Genomic DNA, 17,197 nt, shown 5'->3' on the forward strand with positions numbered 1-17,197 from the left:
TTTGTATCTCAGAAGCTTCACTCTTAGCACTCTTGAATGTGGCTTTCACTCAAACCTGGCTGTAAATGGGGTCTTGGATAGGCTTTACCAGGCAGGACACACACTGTTAGTCTGAGCTAAATGAGCTCTTTGGTAAGGTGGGAGTAGTGTAGCTATACCTACTAGTTTTACAACAAGATTAGGAGCTACAGCCATGCTAGCTTCTCTGTGAGGCTGTACTTACTGAGGATAGAGCAGTCCTATGAGGTAAATGCTAACATAAGCATGCTAACATATTCACAATGACAACGTTAACATGCTGATGACGAGCAGGTATAATGTTTACACCATGTTCAACATCTTAGTTTAGCGTGTTAGCATGGCAATGTTTGCTTTTTAGCACTGAACACAAAGTACAGCTGGGGCTGAGGGGGATGTCATTAGTTATGTATTTGCTCATAAATCATGTGGCAAATTGAAATTTTGACCAGATGGTGGCAATAGAGGAAAAGTTAAGGGATCACCAAAATCACCAAATTACACTTCATCCTGAGGAAGACATGGAGGTCTGTACCAAATTTCATTGAAATCCCTCCAAAACTTATGTCACTAAAAGTAAAAAATGTCAACCTCATGATGGTCCTAGCTGAAATGTCTTGCCTGGGTTGTCTGTACAACATTTCATAACAATTTATTCAATAGTTGTTGTGGTATTTAATTCTTGACCAAAGTGGTGAACAAAGATTCCTGCTAGCGTGGCTAAAAAGGAGCGCTAGGTATCGTCATACCTCTGGCAGGGTCACTATGCATCACAGTTAATGTTGTGTTGCCTTGGCTTCCTGCAGCTCTTTTAGTAGTTTGATTACAGTAATGGTTAGGCTGAACTATGTCAAAAAAAGAAATTACATTGTGATTATATTGACTGATATTGCGACGAGTCTTGATTTTAGTGGGAATGGTAAACGTTGCATTTAATTTTCACTGAAAAAAAATATAATTGATGATAATGTGATTTTTGCTGGGGTCTGTACCAAACAAGCACGTTTTTCTGTCTGGAGAATATGATTTGTAGGTGGGGACATCTCCGTACCAACACAATGCTTCATTTATAATATGTTGTGACACATTTGACCTTTATCAAAATATTGCAGGTCGATTTGGATATTGCACTTTTTGCCATATTGTGATTTCTATAATATTTCGATTCAGTGTTCAGCCATAATCAATGGCATAGTTTACCACATAGAGAAAATGACTGGGACAATATTGAAGTTGGGAAAAGTCTGGGAAAAGACTCCCTGCAGCACAGACAGCAACTGGCTTTACATTTTACCTGAGCTCAGAGTGCTCCCTAAAGAGCAGACTTATGATTCTGCAGTGGAATCTATTTCACCACACTATACATCATGATGTTTTGGCGAAAGCATGTGCTACATATGGCAGCATGCTGCAAGAATAGCCAATACTGAGAGCACGACCCCATCAAAAAAAAAAAGCACACACATGGCCCTTGATTTAAACCCGTTGCTGTCTTAGGGAGTGCAGATGAAAGGTGCATCATTCACGTGGAGGAATAAAGTTGTTTTCAGTCTCTTAAGCAGTTGGTAATTGACAGAGTGAAATGCGGTAGAGAGGAGTTTCTTTTTGATTTCCTTCCAGCTTTCTTTGGCCTGCTGTGCCGCTCAGGGCCCCATCCCAACCCTAAAATAACTCCTCAAGCAGAAAGTCTCTCTCTCTTGCTTACCTCTGCCATCACAAGATACCTATCCCTCTCTTTCTAAACAAAAGATATAGAATGTAGCACGTTTCTCATATTCCATCATGTCTCCGTTGTAGTTTGAGCAGGATTAAAGCTCTGCAGCGTGAACACATTGAGAGCCATGTAAGTCATGTTAAAAGCTTGACTTTGCTGTTCAACATTTTAATGGTTACCTCATTCTATGCAAATAACATTGGTTGGTTGGATTTAGTGAAAGCTCATTTAAGGTCCAAAAGAGGAAATGAGATTTTCATGGCTGTCAAAGCCATCACAGTGTGGGTTTTATGTGAGTTAATCAATGAAATAATTTTGTACTCCCAGCAGTATAAAAAGACGGTTTTAAACCTGAAACACATCAGATGCTCTTCTTTTGCTTGCACATGTGTGAAGCAGCTGGTAAACTATCAAGGACGTACATGTGTTAACGTTTTCTGACCTCCAAAACGGTATCCAAAAATGCAGGTTCACCATCTTCACCTAATAGATACAAGCCATCTCAGTTTTTTTTTTTGTGACACACAACAGAATATTCAAATATATTGGACCCGATGTTACAGTAAAATTTGTTCTCTGCATTCAACGCACAATATGTCATTTCTGACGCTGGGCTCTCTCTATCAAAACAATAGCAAAAGTCGGCATTGGGTGATGTCATGAAATAGCGTGGGATCGTGGGATCGATAGTTGTCCTCACCACTGAATAACCAGTAAAAACAGCGATGAATAAAGCAGTTTCACATTTAAAGTAAGTGTTTTCGACAATGTTGTATGGCGAACACTAGACGTCAGGGAAGCGTTGGGAGCTGAGACTGCTGCTAACCTTTGTTTTGATTGTTTCTCTTATGAACCAGACGTTCAGCTGCTTTTTACCGGTGGCCGAAATCTCTGCAGAGGGGCTTTCCTCTCCATAACAAATGGTGGGGGATTAAAACCAGTAGAAACCCACACAGAAAGCAGTTTCAGTTTAAAAATCAGTGATACACCTACGCTCTTCGGTGGACAGGGAGTAGCTGAAGGCTGAGACTGCTTACCTTTTTTTTTTAATAAGTTATGAACAAGACGTTCAGCAGGTTTTTATCAGCAGTGGAATTATCTGCACATGTGTCCTCCTCTCCATAACAAACAGACCATGGGATTATATCCGGTAATGGAATTAAACAGTTTCAGTTTAAAAATCTGTGATTTGCCGTCACTCTTCAGTGGTCACAGGACAGGACGTTTCCAGCTGCTGGTGGGTGAGCTGCCTAACATTCGACTGGCTTTTTACTCTGATAACTTAAGATCCAGATGTCCGATAACTAAAATTCTGGTTAAAATATATAGTTGAAAACGTTCAAAGTGTAAAAAGTGTATGTGGCTTTAAAACTATATAAAAGTCAATTTGGAGCTTCTGGCAGGCAACCACAACTCTGACCCATGCACATAGGGGATATGATGTCATTGACAGGCGACCAAATGACACAATACATCACAAATTTGTCTAGGTTTGAGAGAATTGCTGGAAACATTTCAGATAATTTCAGTACACTACTCAAAAAATATATAACATAGGCCTAGTCATACATATTATAACTTTCAGACAAAAACTCATGCTGAAGTTCAAGAAGGTCGTTACACATCAATAGCACCATTACAATACTGTAGGTAAAGAGGTTTGTCATGGCATATGCACTTAATAGGATAGTATATGTGGCTAGGTCATGAGTCACAGCCAAGCACATGATACAGTGTGCATCACGATCCTCCGAGTCACCCGGACTATCCTGCTGAATACCACTGCTAAATGCATTAGTTCTTCAGCAGAGTTACTGTAAATATGATGAGTCAATATCCTGTGTGCAGTTTTTAATTTACAACATCCTATAGGCAGCAGCAGAGCTGAGAGTTACTTCTCATTTTTTTTATTTGATGAAAAAGATGAAAAAGAGTAAATGTACAATTATTCTGCAGCAGTGAGTCATTCAAATTACAAAAGCAAAATGAAAAATAATTAAATTTTATTTTACCAAATGTTTGAAAAAATAAAATAAAAAGACCTAACGCCGATGAGAACCGAGCCTCCTGTGCAGCGTCCTCTGTTTTACAAGAACAGAAGGAGGTTTTTAAGATGCTGGTGTTTCTCGTGACGCCATTGAGCTGGGGTTGAAATTACAGCAACACAGACAGCCACAGAGCCCTCCACGGCTTTATATGTCGTGTGTGTGGATTTGTGGGGGTTGCACAGTTCACAGTTCAGGGGCAAAACACTCCCTTGGCAGCCCTGTAGAGAGTTATGGCCCATTAGACAGATCCTGTAATCAATACACACCCTATCGTCCCAAAGCCCATCATTAACATAGACGCTGGACAGCTCGCTTTTAGTTTGTCTCCCCAAACCAGGAGTGCAGCTTTCTCCACTCCAGCTGGTGTGTCTGTTTGTAGGTTGCAATTGGGTCTTGTTCTGGCCTCCTGTGCCACATGTTTTTCTAATTGCTACCATAGACGAAAGCGTGGTGAAATGAAGTAGTAGTCAGCGTCTGGACCTAGACATCTTCCTGTATAATTTCTTTTTTGTTTATTTGAACGTCTTTGTTCGTGAGCTGTTCGTAATACGGAAATAATGAAGAGAGAAGTAAAAGCATTCTTGCAGTACACTTGTTTTGCTTCTCTTTTTTTTAACAACGTCATGATGCAAAAAAGTGCACATGCTCCTACAGATCTCCCTGCAGATACCCAAAAAAAGAGACTGGGCTTTATTGACTTGCAGATTAACATTAACAACAAGCAGCCCTCTCCTTCAGTCACACACACGCTCACAGAGGCCACAGTGTTGTTAGGGCAGCCCATAGCCGACCATATATCATAGCACCCTCCTGCTTAAAGACCATATGGAAGTTGTTGGGATGTGATCCCTCAGGATGATGGGGTTTGTGGGTTTTTGGTGAACACCACGTCTCACAGAGTCAGCTTTACAAGTTGCGGGCGCACGCCCCCAGATCCAGATATCCTCCACAGAGCGCCCCAGCATGTGGCTCATTAGAAGCTGAATGTGGGAGTTTGAGGAGTGCGGTGGAGGCATGATATAGCGTGGCTAAAAGTAATGTACACAGTGTCATGGGTCAGATGTAGGTTAACAAAATCCCCCCACAGAGCTGAGGTGGGTTAGGAGAATAAAAGCTGCAACTACTGTATTGGACTGAAAAACCCATACTGATTGAAAAATGTGCATCTATGACAGAGGCACCTTAATTTGGTGAAATATTACGCTTGTAAGACTTACCACAAAGAGAAAATAAAGGATCTGTCAAACAGTGTCAGGCTCCCTTCCTTCTGCTTCTGATTAGAACAATAGGGAAGTTTGATTCTGAGCTTTTAATGAAAGCATGCAGAGTTACAGTAACAGCACTTCGGTTGTAGACAGCAAAGTTAGCGTTTGGCAAGCCTGAAATGATAGCACTTACTCTGGCAACCATGTGGAAATCACATGTTGTAAAGAGATTAACACTCACTTGAAATGATTAGCATTGAGAGGCAATTGTATTAACTGCTCAATAGACCAATTCTTACTTCTTCAGTGGATAGTGAGTCCAAATTTTTAACCTTGTCTCTCCCCGCTGCCTCCCACAATCTTGAACACTTGACCTATTTCATGAGATCTGTTAGGGTCTGTGGTGACTCCTACAGAGAGGCTCCTGCTGTCATCACAGGAGGTTTGCCAGACTACATATTCAGTCAGAGGAGTTTTACAAATGTCTGTGACAGTGCACACGTTCTACCGACAGTATGAAAACTTACTATTTTCTAGAGTATATTCAGAGAGATGGCTACACTGCAACAGCCAAAGAGGTAAGTTGCTCCAACCAACATTTCTAATGCCATTTTACCTTTCATTCTTATTTCCTAGCTTCCTGTCTCCCTTTTCAGGGTTTGAAAGGGCCTTCAGTCAAGCCTTTTGTCATATTCGACTAAATTCTAATCTCCGGAGCAGCTCCCAGTTTCTAAATCTCATAATGACGCTCAGGCTGTAGAGTAGTCCTTCCCAAGAGCATTGCGATTATGCTTTCATTATCAATATTATTTTCCAAAATGTCAGGTTTCCTCTGGTAGCACTGTTGACCTATGTAAAGCGAGGAGATTTCGCTACATGTTTGAGCTATCTCAGATATTGGTTTCAAATTGCCCTTTGCTGAATGAAAGGACTATAAAGATTTGATGGGTTGTATTACTTTGAGTCAGAGAGAGGGAAAGAAGAATCTCTGGTGGATTGTAATGGACTGGAAACGAGCGCTAAGTTGGAAATGAGAGTCCAGAGGAGGGGGGGGACAAGAATGGTAATTTTCCTTGGATATACACGCACATGCAAACCTAAGCTTGTAACAGGTAACAGTAACCCACTAGGGAAATTATGAACAATACTTACCTCAATAATGACCCCCAGGTTGCTTGTAATACATGTACAGAATTCCTCTTCTGATCGCCTAAAAACCAACCAAGAACTTTGACAGAAGAAATAACTTACATTATATGAAAAGTGCTTCTTTAACCCCCAAGTGAGTACTATTTGGCGAAGGATGGATATTTGTATTCACCATAGCTGTCAGGCATTGCTTTAGAGATGTTACTCAGACACTGAAGACCTCCTCAAACTTTCTCGATGAGTATCAAGATTGAGGGGGTTTGAAGACATCTGACTCACTTCGATATGAAGTTGAAGATATTTTAGCTAAGCCCAAAGAAAATGCTGTTTCCATATTAATAATGTGTTTTATTACTTATTCGTCTGGATCAGCATGTTTGTTTGGAAGGTTCCGAGCTGCCAACAACAGTCTAATAGTCTCCTCTTTTCAGATGACTGGATTTGGACACAATCTCCAAAAACTTGGCCAGTCTGTCTCAGTCATAATTAAGGCTGAAGTGGCAATGCCAGGAATGTTTGCCATTTCTCCTCTTTTATTTCCGATGGATTCTCATTTTATTATTACTCTCGCAAAGTAATAATTGCTGCACATATTTGTGAAATGGGTGGAATGCGAGGCAATTAGTTTTAATGATGTGCAAGACAAATCTGTACGACAGCAATTACTGCGACATTGTGCTCAACAGCCCAGAGGCAGGGCGCAGAGACAACACAGAGGGGCAGTGACACCGTATGCCGCAGCCACGCAAGAGGCTTCATGTGGGGCACATGTCAGGCCCAGAGTCACTGACCTGTCCACTCTATTGTCAGCGCAGGCGACATGTTTGTCTGGTGTCAGGTCACACGTCACTCGTCTGAACACATATCCCATCAGAAGCCAACCGTGAACCGCCATTTATTGGGTTATTTTTCTGCCCTGCGCTGTTTCTCGTTTCAATTGAGACAGTTTATTTGAAGAATGCAGTTTCACACATTACCAAGTTCTCCCCCTGTAGCATAATGTCACTGGAATCTGTGGCCTATTTGATTCCCCACTTTATCCCCAAACTTGAGGTTAAACAGACTCTGGACAAGGCGATGGCACTGAGCCAGCCTGTACTTTACTTAGATGATGTATTTAACTCCTTGCCAAACAGAGCTCAGGCAATTCCTGTTTTATCCCATGATGGAAAATTCGGATCATGTACCAAGTTACACAAATCCACAACCACATTTCTCTAGATGTGTATGCTTCATCAAAAAATGGTCTACATTTTCCTCAGAGTAGTTAAAATGAAATGCTCGAGTGAATTAGTTGGTCTAAATAAAATTTGCTTCACCATAAAGCAGAAGAGAGTGGTGATTGTCTGATATTTAATCCTCAATTTGTTAGTTTTCTCATCATACCGCAGACTGATGATACGTAATACAGTGGTCTTTCAATTAACATGTATCATGATCTGAGAAACCCTAATTACAGAGCTTCATTTGGCTCTCTTTGTGGGAATAAGTCTATGGAATAAAAGTCTGACGCGACTCTTGTTAATAAAGCGTTGTCATGTTTGGGGCCACTGTACTTTCACTCAAGACTAAAAGAAACATTAAAAGTGGCCCCGGAGTCTGAGCAGTATCGCAATAACAGGAAGCGTGCAGCAGGTAGAGCGCTGTTCGCACCCAGTGGGGCCCTTTTGGACTGCCAGCGCTCCTCTCTGCCAAGAGCCGTGGCAGCGTTCCTGCCTGCGATCTGTGAGTGTCCACAGCATCTGTGTCAATAGCATTCCATAGCCCTGTTGACAGAGTGCCGCTGTTTGTTTTAGCCACCACAGACCAGTGGCCTGATTTACTGTTTGAGGACAATGTCATAAATCCTCAATTGCTGTCTTCTACATACATGTGTGTCACAAGATCGAGAGCTTGTTTACTTTAATTGCGTGCCACAGCTCTTTCAGTGCTTCAAGTATCTGGAGTGTGATGGGAGGGTGTGGGGTGGGCTGGTAGAGTGACACAGATTATTTTTCCATGACCATGAAATGACCTCAATACTGTGCATTTGCAGACTATTGATAAATATTATGCGCACATTCGTCTTGTAGGTACAGTAAGCCCCTTCAGATTCAGTTTGTTTTTCAAATAAAAGATACAGCTCTTACAGGCATTTTCTTTGATGAAGTGTCAGCTATTTGCAGTTGGCCTTCAGTAACCAGTTTTTCCCATTCGCTCATTTTTTTATGACCTCCTACTTTTATTACCTTTTTAAGCTGCCTGTGTTACAGTGAAAGCACACACTGGATTCTAGATCAGTGACGAAAGGTATTTTTAGGAAATCACTCTGTATAGAAATGCCGGCGGCACTAAACTCAGCCATGAACCTGAAGCATAGGCTTTACTTCAGTGATAAATTGGATAAGGATTTAATGTAAGTGATCATATACATTTAGACTAAACAGGGCAGTTAAAGACTCAAGAGAAATTGAACATGACAGCCCCTCCAGGCTCTCTGCTGAATGAAAAGGACAAAAAAGGTTGAGAAGTGAAACTAATGGCCCCTTGATTGAATCAATTTAAAGTGAGCCCCAGTGTTGAGATCAGGGGAAGGCATGAAGGAGCAGTAGCAGGAAAACCATTCCTGCTTCTGCTCCTTCATACAAGTGGGGGCACATGCTCTAACATGACCTGCTGAAAAACTTGATCTCCATCTGTGCTCTCTCTTCAGCTGACTGCCAGCCCCCCTGCCAGAACCGTGGCTCCTGCAGCCGGCCACATACCTGTGTGTGTCGCTCAGGCTTCCAGGGGCCCCGCTGTGAGGAGGTGGCTCCAGAGCAGGTGTACATCCATGACGGCGGCGCCCTAAGGCGTGTTCGACCCGGCACCAACCCTTTCCAGAAAGACCAACCACGGAGAAGGCCTTCAGAAAGGCAGGCCATCGACACCACCAAGGTTCAGACCCCACGACCTGCGACCACCAGGCAGCCTGTGTAAGTGATGCAGCTGTGCTTCTCCACCTCCTCTTATTATAGCCAGAGAGAGCCTCACAGCTTTGCCAAAAAAAGACAGATTAAAAAAACATTTAAATAGAAAGTTTTTCTATTGACTCTAACCAGAAAGCAATCATGGAAGGACTTCTTGTAGGGGTAGTTGATAAACTATGGTAGGCAAGCTGATGGCTAACACACTAGCAGTCGCTGCCTGACTATCACTGGTCAATCACAATAGTTCTCTGAGATTCTTTCTATTTTGTCCATGCTCATGATTGTACATTATTTGAGAGATAACACTCTAATGATAACAATCAGTCAATAAAGAGACATTAAGGAGGAAAAAAGGCAGAGTTAGCTAGCTTGTCAGTTGAATGCTAGCGTTAGCGATCAGTTAGCAAACTTGTTAGCTGGGTCACTAATGGGACAATAAGTTCGCTCAGTTTGTTCAAACGATGTACTTGCACCTTCAGCTCTTGAATAACTGTCTGGAAATGATTACTGTTTCATACGGCAACAAAGTTGGGGAGTCTCATTCTTTATTTTGATAACAGTGGTTTTTCAGAGCATATGAAAACTTTTTTTTTTTTATGTGGTGAACATATGTTAATATACAGTATTCTGTGTTATTTCACAGAGAGATATTTGTTTTAGCTACCATTACTGTCATACAGGCAGGCTCACAGAAAACAAATTGACACACTGCTCTATTAGAAATTATTTAAAGGCTCTTGAACAAACAGTAGTTCATTACACTCCTATTCAATGCTGGTTGTGTTTATCGTTGCAATAAATCAAACCAGATGACTAGGTTCATATGTTAAATCTTTAATACACTTTAAGTAAAACAAATACTAAGTAAATCAAGTAAGCTTTTGCTTCCATTTGCTGCCATGCCTGAAAATGTATTAAGTAAATCTGTAAAATATAGGAAAATATAAGATGATTTACCAGACAGAAGTATTAACCCATGCTATTTGCTTTGAAAACCGAGCAGGAAGATTATATTTTCTTTAGGCTTTGACTGTTTCAGCTCGTTCTTTGATGTAGTGGAATAACTGTGACTATAATGTATCCAGCTCATAATTGCTCAGACTAAGGGGTCTTTCAGTGCATTCAGCAAATTCTCCAAAGACTGCTAATCAGACAGGCCTAATAGTTTCTTGGCTTGAACGTCTGACTGTTTTAGTTCCAATCTTGTTGGAAACAACTTTTTGATTTGATTAATCACTTTACCATGGCTAGAACCATATTCATGATCAAGGATGTTGAAAGGGAGTAATTATTTCCGGGAATATTTTGATGGATTGTTATTGCTTACAGGTTCAGACTTATCTTGTCAAATTGTGCTCCATTTTGGACCCAGGCCCAGTGCTTTTCTAATCCGCTCACAGTTGGTTAAAGTGCCATAATTTGTTTGGGCACTGAGGTCATCATTCACTTTTTAGCCAGTTTGTCATCTGTGTAATTTCTCTCCACCAAACCACTTAAACATTCTCAATTACATCTGACATTTATGGTGCTCCTCTTGCTAATTGTGAGGGTCTTGTGTCATTTTGCGCTTTTACTGGTGCTATGGATTTACGTTGGCTGAGCCATCCACATGTTTGTGGTAGCTCTGAAACTCTGCTAAATGTTTTGGCAGATGGTTCATAAGAGTTTTTATACATCCTCCTATCCCAAAACGATTATCTTGGAGTCATAGTAAATCTTCTAATCAATACAAGACCTCTGTAGAGTGCACAGTTGCTATGCATATGTTTTCTTTGTTCTTGACTCACAGGACATTTTTGCGTCCTGAGTCACAGATCTGGGAAAAATAGAAAGAGACGAGGCTACAGGTTCAACATTGTAAGAGGCAGACAGTGTTCCTGAGTCACAATTGCCCGTACTACGTCTGCTTTCACAGTCATGTTTCTACTGAAGCTGACTAACTGTTTGTAATAGGTGCTGTTAAGTTCAAGATGAGCCATTTCCCTTTGCTGCAGTACAAAATTGCCAAGCACGCAGCTCAGACTAATCCAATTACTAGTTGACAGATTTCCCTGAAATCTTCAGGACAGAATAAAAACTTGTGCCAAAATTGTAAAATGCCTTCATTTAAACATTAGTCAAAAAATTATTTGAATATTTGATTCTCTTTCATTGGTACTTCCAGGAAGCAATTTGAGTGCTTGTGTAATGCACATTTAAAGCTCAGCCCTCGTGAACTGCTGCAAATGTTCTGCATTCTCTCGGCCCAGAATGATCTTTTAGGGGTGGAACAGTGTTCCCCCTGGAGAAGTGGTGGATGCAAGTCTTGGTTTCATATATCAGGCTGATGTTCCACTGTTTCCAAGGCTAGGAAAGCACGAGCAATGTGAGGTCACACAGAGTGAGAGTCAGATAGAGAGACAAGACCAGTGCCAAGGCTCAATTAAGGAGTAAGAAGAGGAGTGGGGAGGACAGACGCTCAGGCTCAGATAGATCATGTTGGTCTTGCCCCCACTTGAAGAAGCAAAGGCCACTCCGTACAAGCAGCACCCAGCCAGTCTCCTTTCATTTTTCCCTACTAGAGAAGGTGTGAGGTACTATATATGTCTTTCTTGGAGCGGACTTAACTTGTTATGTCAGGATCACCCTATTACTGACCCAGCCTGTCAAGTGGCGCCAAGAACAAGAAATAGTGTAGAGAAGGAATGAGACAGACAAGGGGGGACCGAACAAAAAGAATGATAATAAGAGAAAACATCAATCAGAGAAAGAAATTTGTGCAGCTGAAGAAGGGAAAGTGGCTGAGCAGTTTAAAGTCTTGAATCAGTTAAACTCTCCATACCTGCTGCTCGGCCTTACTTCTCACTATCCAGTCAGCTCTCGGTCACAGTCTGCACGTCAACAGACAGGGAAATTGTCGTGTCTGTGGTTGCTTTTAGGCGGTTTGTCAACATCTCAGTGAAGATGATGATTAACTCAATTTTCAGCAGGCCAGCACTTAAAATTTGTGCGGCTAGGCACAGGCTTTTTCGATTAGGCATTGAGCAACTAAAAGAGAATTTGCAGTCTGGTTACTCTGTTAAAGAGTAAGTGCTTTTATTAACACTTGATTGAAGTAGCCGTTTTTTTCTTTGGCATGGCTTTGACAGTAGGTGTTTTTAATTACCCGAATTATTTACTTGAGCAACATTTGCATGCATCAAATCGTTATAGACTTCTTTTGCAACAGCGTATTTTTTTGCGCTTACCCAATAACATTACATAAGTTATTCAGAATTTTTTAAGTGCCTTTCCAAAATGTGGTAACACTGAAATGGACAAGACCGTCAGAGTCAAATATTTAGATGCCCGCAAGATTTCCTGTCCAGCTAGCAGCTAGCAGTTTCCCTCAGTGCCTCAATGTTAATTTTCAGTCATCTCAGAACGAAACTCTGAGTTCAGACAGAATGCAAAGCTAATTTTGCCTCTAGAATTTTTGTGCAAATTTGTTGATAGGACTGTTTATTTACCCCAAACAGTACACCTAGATTATAGCTAGCTAGCAACCTAATCATTGTTACCCATCACTTACCACAGGGTAAGTGTGAAATTTTCACTTTCTGCTTGTGGGGACACATCTTTACTTAAACTGGTACCAGTCTGGGCGAATTAGCTTCTATCTTTGCCCAATTACAGCTTTTTCTATCTGAACACACCTTTGTGCTTGCTCTATTGCCCATATGGTATTACCACATCTGTCCATTCAAAAATGTAGCTTCTTTAAGCTGGAATTTCTCTCTGAAAATCTAATGATTGACATGTTGTCAGCCCTGTCCAAGCACACCTCCACTGTGAAATGTTATTTTAGAGTATAAACTGTTTCATGAATACTCCTGCTGGATGGGTCCAGCACATTTATCAGTGACAGCCTTGGGTAAAAGTCTTAGTGGGATGGACAAAACATATGAGGATCCTCCTGTTCAGTCAAAATTGTGAGACGTGAAAACAACTCCATACCCTACTCCCTCTTCTTGTATTCCTGTCTCCAGGCTTCCACCTTTCCTCTGACCCTTTCAACTGTGTCCCAAAGGTCTCAGCTGCCTGTTCTGTGAGATTCAAACTGTAAAATTGAAAATAGGTACATCCTATATGCAGCTGGCAAACAAATAACTGTTTCCTCCTCTGACCTGTGCGGTGGAACAAATGCATTTCGCTGCAACCCAGCGTTTCCTGTGAGTGCTGTGCTCAGCAGCAGTGAAAGGCTTGTCCCTGTCAGCACATGATCTTGCAGATCACAGCTGGTCTGTCAGCTCCCAGTACGAAGGTCAGGGCCAGTGGCGAACACTCCTGGCTAAGCTGGTGATAACACATAGAGGAGATATTCACCGACTCCTATGAGTCCTTCATATTAACGTCACACCCCTACCATTCTCTTACATCAGCCCTCTGCAGGAAACAGAGCAGGGCAGAGCAGGATGTGTGTGCAGTATGCCGGTCATCCCTCCAAAGGTCATCTCTCTCTGGTCTCTGATCTCTCTCTGGTTACATAATCAGAGTCAGGACAGCTGGGCTGGCAGCACCTACCTGAGTAACAGAGCTGTACAGTGATACTGCATTGGGTTCAAGTTGGTATAGTCTTTGAACTAGAGCTTAAACATACTGTAGATCTGATTATTAAATTACCTCTTCTATTTTAGAACAGACATTGTCTCGTCTCGATGTGGAGTTTATAGTTAAAGCTATTATTTACATTCTGCTTAAGCACAAGGGTGGTGTTCTTCATTGCTTCACCAACTTTTTGAAAAAATGAAATTGCACCGAGTCAATCTGAACTACCTCTCGGTGTGATGTCACAAGTTGAAAAAGTAATGATAGTCACTATCTACCTTTTCTAAAGCTGTGTTCAGACAGACAATAGCACTGTGTGAAAAAACAGGGCCCCTTCATTCATTTAAATGAGTCCACTGAGACGCAGGGGTTGTTTGACAATAAAGTCAAACCTAGCTTAAATTTTGCTACAATCCAATGCAACATCATCGACACACCAGGACTTGAAACGTGTCAGCTACTGTAGTTTTTTTTTTTAACACTGTGCTTTTAGTGTGAGTGCCTGGCAGTTTAGTATCTGACACTGCTAGACAGTTAGTGTGCCAATGTGCTTTTTAGACACAATATACAGTGGCTTGCAAAACTATTCGTACCCCTTGAACTTTTCCACATTTTGTCACGTTACAACCACAAACATAAATGTATTTTATTGGGATTTTATGTGATAGGCGCATAATTGTGAAGTGGAAGGAAAATGATACATGATTTTCAAATGTTTTTACAAATAAAAAACTGAAAAGTGTGGCATGCAAAAGTATTCAGCCCCCTTTACTCTGATACCCCCTAAATAAAATCCAGTGCAACCAATTGCCTTCAGAAGTCACCTAATTAGTAAATCGAGGCCACCTGTGTGTAATCTAATCTCAGTATAAATACAGCTGTTCTGTGAAGGCCTCGGAGGTTACATTAGAACATTAGTGAACAAACAGCATCATGAAGCCCAAGGAACACACCAGACAGGTCAGGGATAAAGTTGTGGAGAAGTTTGAATCAGGGTTAGGTTATAAAAAAATATCCCAAGCTTTGAACATCTCACAGAGCACTGTTCAAGCCATCATCCGAAAATGGAAAGAGTATGGCACAACTGCAAACCTACCAAGACATGGCCGTCCACCTAAACTGACAGGCTGGGTAAGGAGAGCATTGATCAGAGAAGCTGCAGAGAACCACAGCTCAGGTGGGAGAATCTGTCCACAGGACAACTATTAGTGGTGCACTCCACAAATCGGGCCTTTATGGAGGAGTGGCAAGAAGAAAGCCATTGTTGAAACAAAGCCATAAGAAGTCTGGGGCGGAGGTTCACCTTCCAGCAGGACAACGACCCTAAACATACAGACAGAGCTACAATTGAATGGTTTAGAGCAAAGCATATTCATGTGTTAGAATGGCCTAGTCAAAGTCCAGACCTGAATCCAATTGAGAATCTCTGGCAAGACTTGAAAATTGCTGTTCACAGATGCTCTCCATCCAATCTGACTGAGCTTGAGCAATTTTGCAAAGAAGAATGGGCAAAAATTTCAGTCACTAGATGTGCAAAGCTGGTAGAGACATACCCCAAAAGACTTGCAGCTGTAATTGCAGCGAAAGGTGGTTCTACAAAGTATTGACTCGGGGGCTGAATACTTTTGCACACCACACTTTTCAGTTTTTTATTTGTAAAACCATGTATCATTATCCTTCCACTTCACAATTATGCGCCACTTTGTGTTCGTCTATCACATAAAATCCCAATGAAATACATTTCCGTTTGTGGTTGTAATGTGACAAAATGTGGAATAGAGATAGTGAATAGTGAAAAATTTTTTGCCTTTTGTTTTAATCTTTTTTTGGGCATAAAAATGGGATATAAGTAGTACCTTTTGTATGGAAAACACTTTGGAGCCATAACCACAAGTCTGAACCAATTCTGTGTCAACAGCTGTTGTATTGATATGGGAATCCTAAAATAATTTGCACAGATAGAATCAGGAGACTTAGAGCTTTCAAACAATGGATAATTTGTAAAGGCTGTGTGAAGATTGATTCTAGTACAAACCAAAACACATCTTAAGTGGTAATATCAAGGCCAAAGTGTCCCAATGGTGGGATATCGATATCAGAATCAGTATATCCCTATCTATCACCACTGGTTCTTCATTGCAAATGTTTCAAATTTAATTTCAACGCATCAGTTTCTTGGTCTATTACTGAAAGTAACTGCTCAGTACAATTTTGCAAAGTGCAATTTGCTTCAGGGATGATTACAAATTTGGTCACACCCAGTGACATACTGAGATGCTGAAGAAAAACTAAAAACACCCAGTAACATGGAGCAAAAGACCCTTAAGTGGGTGATACATACGGCTTTCTCTACATTAACTGCTATGCTTAAATCAGCCCCACCGTTTGCCTGGTGACTAATAGGACTGGCGGTTATGTGGCTTGTTGACTCAAGGCTTTGCACATAGCCACACAGCTGTTTCTCAGAGGAAACTGTGGTCATAGTGGGAGTTCTCCATGTTAATCATGGATCACTGCTTGCTTTCACTCCCACTCCAGACAAACCACACGACCAGCGCTGACGGGAGCCTCTGTCAAAATCCTCTAGGTGACCTTAGCACCTGTATCGAAATATTGTTTTACTATCATCACCAGGGTTCCTGGTTGTAACGATCACTGAAGAATTTGGGGTATCGAGTGTAAGAGAAATGCAGAGCTTGAATAAAATATGATCACAAATGTTGAAAGGCGGGAGTGGAAATTCGCTCAACAAGTTTCTCATAACTCTGTTGAGAGGATAATAAATTAAAAGAGTAGCCCAAATCCCCACAGTAGCTTTCCATCTCATAATACTCTTGATGCCTTTGACTTTGATCAGATATGGGTGTTCTTAACACTAAAATATATATCTAAACATTCGGCCTGGGAAAGTTTTCCTACTGTACCACCTGGCAGTCTGCTTAGCTGCTCAAAGAGGACATGCACAGAGTCATCCTCACGTCTCCCTTTTTGGTTGCTGCCAAAACAGAGGAGGTCTGCAGATGGGGAGTCATGGGCTAAAGTAGAGCCGAGGGGTAAAGTGCAGGGTAATTCCCACAGGTTGTATGTGTTGCTCTCACATGAATAGGACTCTATCTCTACTCCAAACCAGGCATATGACCATGTGTCCAGAGCTGTGATTTGTATCCCAGCGTGGGTAGACTGGGAATGAACTTGAATGGGGTCAGGTTAACTGGCTTTCTGCGTGTGGATTGCAGGCGTGTTTGTCTTGGTGTGCTGATGCTACAAACTTGACCTTTGCCCTGACCCCGGTCCCTGGTGAGCATTTTCACTTGTGATGTGAATGGGATAGGGCTTTCCGGAACATGGCTGGACATCCTCTGCCATGGTTTTGTGATGTTGTAGGGGGCATTGTGCACCTCTGCTACTGTGGGTTTACATCAACATGGCAGAGTGCAGACTCAGCCGTGGAGGCCACCCTGTCCTCAGGTGAACTCTCTACGCGCTGGAAAAGGCAAGAAGGCGCAATGTTGAATTTTGAACAGCACATGATGGTAGAAATTAACCAAG

The 17,197-nt window shown here is 41.6% G+C and overlaps 1 protein-coding gene across 1 annotated transcript in view; it reads left to right on the forward strand.

The window, feature by feature from the left end:
- Nucleotides 1-17,197, forward strand: part of LOC111225962 (latent-transforming growth factor beta-binding protein 2-like) — a 36,990-nt gene that overhangs the window by 6,330 nt on the left and 13,463 nt on the right. The window contains exon 3 of the mRNA XM_022751029.1: nucleotides 8,827-9,088. Within this exon, the coding sequence (XP_022606750.1) occupies nucleotides 8,827-9,088 (262 nt within the window). The remainder of the gene's footprint in view (nucleotides 1-8,826; nucleotides 9,089-17,197) is intronic.

Source organism: Seriola dumerili, unplaced genomic scaffold, assembly GCF_002260705.1.
Source record: "Seriola dumerili isolate Sdu_G_001 unplaced genomic scaffold, Sdu_1.0 BDQW01000149.1, whole genome shotgun sequence".
Taxonomy (NCBI): Eukaryota; Metazoa; Chordata; class Actinopteri; order Carangiformes; family Carangidae; genus Seriola; species Seriola dumerili.